General features: G+C 36.7%; 1 protein-coding gene across 1 annotated transcript; it reads left to right on the top strand.

The window, feature by feature from the left end:
- The first annotated feature begins 931 nt into the window (after nt 1-931).
- On the top strand, nt 932-6,584 carry LOC112173990 (dolichyl-diphosphooligosaccharide--protein glycosyltransferase 48 kDa subunit). The gene is made up of 13 exons (XM_024311675.2): nt 932-1,282; nt 1,519-1,655; nt 2,426-2,551; nt 3,089-3,142; nt 3,226-3,339; nt 3,764-3,819; nt 3,900-3,941; nt 4,544-4,619; nt 4,841-4,912; nt 5,003-5,128; nt 5,214-5,318; nt 5,778-5,861; nt 6,313-6,584. Exons 1-13 carry the CDS (start codon nt 1,018-1,020, stop codon nt 6,358-6,360), a joined length of 1,305 nt encoding a protein of 434 aa, XP_024167443.1. The 5' UTR covers nt 932-1,017; the 3' UTR covers nt 6,361-6,584.
- The last annotated feature ends 588 nt before the right edge of the window (nt 6,585-7,172 follow it).

Below are 7,172 nucleotides of genomic sequence, written 5' to 3'. Positions count from 1 at the left end.
TATCATGCAACATTAAAGGCGTGACCACGGCTTCCCTCTACGTATTGAAGCAGAGAAGGTAGTGGATGAGAAGCAGGCTAGGTGGACTTGAATATTGATTTCTTGAAGAACATATATCCTAAGATCGAGTGGAAGGCCCTCGTTTTTGCTTCTTGTATAATGGGTTTTGCTAAGCTCCCTGAGGAGGTCGATCCTTTAACCTTGATTATGAGGATTTCCTGCATTCTAAAAAAGCCTAAGAGAGATATAGAGGAAACCAAATAGATCAAAGAATTCAACTTGAATTCTATAATGGAAAAGGGTATTTTGGGTACTATAAGTGAACAAAATAAATTTGAAACTAAAAAAATATGTAGGGTGAACAAAGTAGTTAGTAGCTAGGGTGGTAATAGCCGCACTCTATATGTTTATATGCTTCATACTTCAAAGTAGGTATCAACAGCCTTGTAAAACTTTTTCTCAAGAGGAAGAATCAATGCAGGACACTAATTCTTTAGAAGATAAATCCTAACCCTAAAGATAATGTGTGAAAAGCTTATGCCTCAACGCCTCAAAAGAGCCACAAGACTTTTGAAGGCTTGAAGGCTTAAGACTTGGGCAAAACGCATCACCTCATGTAGTCGCCTTTTAAAACACTAAAGAATACAAAAATATATTAATTAGTGCAAAAATTACACTTCATGTAATACACGACATAAAAACAAAACATCCCCTAACTAGCTTCAACCCGTTCAGAAGATACATACTTACATACTCAAAACCGACAAACTAAAAAGTAAAAACCATGGACTCATGATTCATGGATCACAATGGTCGGTAAATTTTACTGCCATGCAAGTAAAAATAAAAATGACTGCAACCGAGGGTAGTAAAGCGTAATTTAGCCACAGGGAGGGTAAATATGAAAAGTCAGTCAACCCTTCCGCGAGAGAGAGTACAGAGTTACAAGTGAGTTCACTAGTTCTATCGATCTGAAAGTCGCAGCAGCACCAGTCTTCGTCTAATCCCTCGTTCACCATGTTGAAGCTCCTCCTCGCCTTCCTAACCCTAACTCTCCCATTCCTCGCCCACTCCTTCTCGCCGGACCACCCCACCGACCGCCGGGTCCTCGTCTTGCTCGACGACCTCGCCGTCAAATCCTCGCACTCGCTCTTCTTCAAGACCCTCCAATCTCGAGGCTTCGACCTCGATTTCAAGCTCGCCGACGACCCCAAGATCGGGTTGCAGAGATACGGCCAGTACACCTATGACGCCTTGATCCTCTTTTCTCCCACTGTTGACCGTAGGTCTCTCTGTTCCCTATGATTTGGTTTCTGAGAAAATTGCAGAAGATGAAAATGTTGATCGATTGACCTAGGGTTTTTTTGGTTTTCTGACTGGTCTGTAATGTTGAAGGTTTAACAATTAAACTTGTTTTGCTTCAAGAATTGCCTACATTTTGTCATATTTGATTTTGCGAGCGGTTGGGAATTTTGAAGGGATTTGTTTAGTTCTGATTTTGTGGATCATGTGATATAGGTTTTGGAGGATCCATTGATCTCGCTGCTATACTGGATTTTGTGGATACCGGTCATGATTTGATTATTGCTGCTGATACTAATGCATCTGATTTAATCCGACAAATCTCTGTTGAGTGCGGAGTTGATTTCGATGAGGTTGGTGTAAAGTTTCTTACTGTTTCAGTTTGATTTTCCTCAAAGTTCAGTATTCATAATATGTACTTCTGTTGAAGCATCAGTTATTTGCAATGATTTCCATGATTGAGTATTATTTCAAAATGTGTGTCTGCGTCAATATTTTCACTAATGTCTCGGTGACACCACTCCAATTTTAATCCAAAATCCAGTACCAAAGGTTTGTGTGAAGTTATAAGAGTACAATAACAACTGGAGCAATGTTATTATGTGTTGTCAATAACATATTGAAATTTGAGTTCTTTTGCAAGCAACTTCTGATGTTTCCATAGTTATATTTGGAGCTGTTCCTTAGTGACAGCAAGAATATTGTCATTTAATAAGAGCGTATTGGCAATTACTGGCTTTCATTAAACCCGATTCTTGTGCACCGTTGTTATACACTTATGATATGACATTGAGGTTGAATAATATGTATGTACAAATGCAAAGGGTGAACAAAGAGATAAAAAGAAATGAATTTTGTAAAACAAAAGAAAAGTAACTTTTATGCTAGCAAGTTCTGTCCTCAAGTAAGAATTCATCGTATGAATTTGGATGCCACTGTTGCAGTCATTCTGGCTATAGTCTACTCTTATTTGATTTCATATTCTTCAAGGTTCAGTGGCAATCAGTATTAATATCCTTACCTTGAACACATACATGTTTCTATTTGCTTACCTTTTCATCTAGCATTTTTGGCTTCATTAATGATTCTATATGTTTGACTAAATTATATGTAATGGTTGCAGGACCCTTCAGCTATGGTTATAGATCACACGAGCTATGCAGTATCAGACAGTGAGGGGGATCATACACTGATTGCAAGCGATGATTTCATTTCGTCTGATGTAATTTTGGGAAGCAAGAAAATTGAGGCAAGCTCTATTCTTGACAACGTCACCATTAATTGGCCAATTTAATTATATTAATTTTGCATGTCTTTTTCTTACTCAAGTTCCTGTATGAATTGTTTGGAATTTTACATATTCATTTTCTTCCAAAAGGAAATGATCTTTCATTTTCTTTTGTTTCTTTACCTTAAAAAAATTAAATGGAAAATTAATACTTAACTTTGATAGTATGGTAACTTTGTTCTTAATTTTTAGCTTTCATTCTTTGATTGAGTTGATTTCACCAAAAAAAGAAAGAGGAGCTTTTAGTAAGTTAGTTGACCCAAGATAAGATATTTAATGAAGTTAAGTAGGTACTAAGCTGGCCACCTTTATGTCATAACATTTTTTATGAAGCCATCCAGCATTTTATGTCTGAGTACCCAACAGTACCTTTAGCAACATTTTTGAACAATTGCAACAGTAGATGGGGCAGAGACAAATTTCTATGCATTGTACTAGTTCATTCTAACTATAATGCCTCTGTCTCTGATATAATTTTCCTTGGTATTTCTGCCACAGGCTCCTGTACTTTTCAAGGGGATTGGCCATACAATAAATTCAGAAAATAGCTTGGTAAGATTTTTCAACAACTAAGGGAATTAACCTTTGTGCTAATGAAGTTCTTCAACTCTGATTGCTTACATGCTTTGTTGAAGGTTTTGAAAGTTCTCTCAGCTTCACCTTCAGCATATTCAGCTAATCCCAACAGCAAGCTGTCTAGTCCTCCATCGCTCACTGGATCTTCTATATCATTAGTATCAGTTGTGCAGGTATGTTGACTCTGTCCTGCCACAGGCTCCACCCCTCATTGATTTGTGCTTTATATGATGCATCCTTGAAGAGGAAATGATATTGATGATAGAGTTCTATTTACTGCATTATATATTATTGGTCAACATCAATTCTCTCTCCCTCCCTCTCCCTCCTCCCTACCCCCCCCCCCCCCCCGCCCTTTCTCAAGAAGCATAGGAGTACTTTTCCCCACATGTATTTATTAATAAATATTACTCACTAAATGAATACTTCGGGAATATCTTCACATGAGTTCATCCAACTCATTAAATGGATGAGTTTGAGTGCTTTTGATTGTACATTGTTTGCTACATCAGTATGAGTGCATTTATTTTATACATTGGATTTCTTGTAACAGATTTTTCATGCTCTCTCTCTCTCTCTCTCTTCCTCTCCATGTAGGCAAGAAACAATGCTCGGGTTTTGATCTCCGGGTCATTAAGTATGTTCAGTGATCGGTATGTGACGGTTTCCATCTAAATGAGGTTTTCTTATTTTGTGATCGTTTTCTCTAACAAAGATTAATTTCTCTTTTCAGATTTTTTAGATCTAAGGTGCAGAAGGCTGGGAGCCCAGATAAGTGAGTGATATTCTAAATAGATTTCTTTGTCATAAGTGTCACAATGATATTAGGACATCCGTTTCTAATTGCAACACTATGAAAGTAAATTGCAACACTATGAAAGTAAAAATTTTCTTATTAGTGGAAAGCTTTACCTTTTGGCAGTTGACTCATAGCTATATGAGCTATGGTGTCATAGTTGGTGGCACATCTCTGAAAAGGATATCCCAAGTTCAAATCCTCCCTCACAAATATAATAATGGATATAGTGGTTATAGTGATAATTCAGCATCTACAGGTTGTGAATTGATAAACTGTTGTACATTACAAGTCTGTGACCACCTATTTGAAGTAGGAATGTCTTTTTTAACTTACTGATGAATTATGATTCATGTGGATGCTAGAATATTTCAGAAATAACTAGACATATGTCTACTAGAGAATGGGATCACGAGCTAACAACCAGTGCATGCGTCATAAGATGTTTTCTTTCCTACAAACTGACTAATTTTATGAATAACTTACGCTTACATGATTGTGTATATTGCTTATCTCTTTTAACTGCAAAGAGTATTCTGTTTGAATAATAAATTAACAAGAGATTTCCTGTGTGGTAACAGACATGAGAAATCAGCTAATGAGCAGTTTCTGACTGAACTTAGCAAGTGGGTTTTCCACGAAAGAGGTCATCTGAAGGTGAGGAAAACTTGTATTGTAATTATGATATTATAGATTTGTTCATTGAGACTTAAACAATGAAGTAAAAGAAAACAAAAATACAAGGAGAAAAGAAAGAGGTAATACAGGGTGCCTGATGATTGGAGGATAAATCATCTTATAGCTCATTTTGGTTCTGTATAAGTTTCCTTTGGGACTGTTGAAGTGCTTCCCTTATTAAAACTTGTTTTGATCTGTAGGCTGTGAATGTAAGACACCACAAAGTTGGGGAAGCAGATGAACCAGCTATCTACAGGATCAACGATGATGTGGTAATTTTTTTTTACTGTGTTAGTTAAACTCCACGAAGAGGGGAAAAAAAGTATACTTTTTGGTATCTGACACTGGAATCACAATTGAAGGAATATTCGATCGAGATTTATGAATGGCATGGAAAAAGTTGGGAACCATATGTTGCTGATGATGTCCAAGTGCAGTTTTATATGATGAGCCCTTATGTTCTGAAAACCTTATCAACTGATAAGAAGGTAATGCATGTCATTTAACTACAACCTTTCTGTAAACACCATTTTCTGTAAACACCCTTTTCTTACAATCAATTTTGCATTGCAGGGTAATTATTTTACAGCATTCAAGGTCCCAGATGTTTATGGGGTTTTCCAATTCAAGGTTGAGTATCATAGGCTTGGGTATACAAGCGTAGCTCTATCAAAGCAGGTAAGAAACGTTCCTTCTTAATATAAGAGAAGATGGTACTATTTAACATAGTCGTCACTTCTATCTAATTTTGCCGCCTAACTGGATGCTATCTTCATGGCTTCTGAAGTAAATGGACACATGTGTAGTTTTGAAGCTTTGTAATGAACCATCAACTCAAATTAAAGATTCCAATCACTGGAGTTCTTGTAAGTTAGAGTTTAATGCAAATTTTATCAGACTTAAAGATAGGTACTTGAAACATGAGAGAAAAGACAAGTTAAGTCTGCAAAGCAAGATGTTTTGTGGGTGTAGGCTTGTAGTGCACAGAAAGAATTATATTCCTGAACTGCACATAACGATTTACTCTTGCCAATCATGATATTAGTTTTTTATCTTGCATTGGTCTGTTATCTTTTCTAGCTGGTGTATTGTCATTTATCCTGAAGCTGAATGATTTCCCTGGATGTTGAATTGCAGATTCCTGTTCGACCATTCAGACACAACGAATATGAAAGATTTATACCAGCAGCTTATCCTTATTATGGAGCAGCATTTACTATGGTAACTCCTGCTTTCTGAGACTGATTGCTATTACATAATATCATAATATGCATATCTTAAGATGGGATCTGGTTCGCTGGATCCTTTGCAGTTGAAGCGTAATGTCTTCTCTAATTTTTAACTCTTGGTATTGTTGCCCACCTCTCCGGTTCAAAGACTGTCTCAGTCTTGTCAATTAGCATTGGCCTATTTCAGATTACTTTCAATCAGATGTCTTGGTCTTTAACTACTGTCTAGGATTGGCCTATTCTATAGGTCTTGGTTCTGTGATTCCTGTTACTAGTGTCTAGCATTGGCCCATTTCAGATTAAATTTCACTCTGTTGTCCAGGTGGGAAATTCACATTGACTGGTGTTGCTGGCTATGTTTAGATCTTTTCTTTACAGTACATATTTGGTGAAAGTTTACCTTCTAACCATTCTGATAATATAAAATTTGGATTGTGATGCAGATGACAGGTTTCTTCGTTTTCACAGTTGTCCACCTATACAACAAGTAGCTGTAGAACAATTGTACGGGAAAAATGTAATGCCGTATTAAGAGCTTAGCTTCGACAATGGAAATTTTGATTAGGCAAAAATATTAATATGCAGACAGGTCTATGTCATACATATATTATGTCATTAAGTGGTTGAAGAAATTGTCGCTCCTGTCCTTTTTGTTCATGCAGTTAGATGGACACCATCGTCCCTACAATCTTTATGTTAAGGTGTTTTTGAAGCATCTTCTATTGCCCCTCCTCTTGAAGCATCTTCTATTGCCCCTTCTCTCAACACATCTCGGCATTACTCATTAGTACATTTATAAAATTTGGTAGAACTGGTTCAAGTAATATTGCTCTTGTTAATGCTGGCATGTGAAAGGTCCACATTCTATAAGAAAATACATCCTTTGTCATGTGTTTTGATATGAAAATACAATTGCATTGTGGAGTATTAAGTTCTTGTGTTTTTATCTCGTTATGAATCTCGGTCCGTGTTCAAATTTCAGTCGACTTTGCTGCATTAGTCATTTTTTTCTGAAATGAAACAAAAATTAAGAAATATCTTGGGTCTCATGTAGACGCTGTTGCATCGTCGAAGATTTGATGGAACGGTAGGCCGGAAAATCAAGGTTGTGCCAGCCCACCATTATGTTTGATAGGATCATAGGATGTGTAGTTGTGTACATAACAAAATTATGAGCAATGCAATGCATAAGCAGTTTGTGTTTTGGTTGAACAATAATCCTGTGACAGCCACTGTATAAGAAGTTGCAAGTAGAATACTAGATCTTTATAATTGTTTTGGTTTTGTTGCAATGACCGTTTAT

This window comes from Rosa chinensis, chromosome 6 (genome assembly GCF_002994745.2).
Source record: "Rosa chinensis cultivar Old Blush chromosome 6, RchiOBHm-V2, whole genome shotgun sequence".
NCBI lineage: Eukaryota > Viridiplantae > Streptophyta > Magnoliopsida > Rosales > Rosaceae > Rosa > Rosa chinensis.
Note: the sequence above shows the minus strand (reverse complement) of the source record. Positions and strands in the feature narration are given on the sequence as shown.

Excerpts from the sequence above, each read along its gene's own strand:
- LOC112173990 (XM_024311675.2), top strand. The coding sequence starts at position 1,018 with ATGTTGAAGCTCCTCCTCGCCTTCCTAACCCTAACTCTCCCATTCCTC. Across the intron at positions 1,283-1,518 it reads CTTTTCTCCCACTGTTGACC|GTTTTGGAGGATCCATTGAT; the intron begins GTAGGTCTCTCT and ends CATGTGATATAG. Across the intron at positions 5,319-5,777 it reads GCGTAGCTCTATCAAAGCAG|ATTCCTGTTCGACCATTCAG; the intron begins GTAAGAAACGTT and ends GTTGAATTGCAG.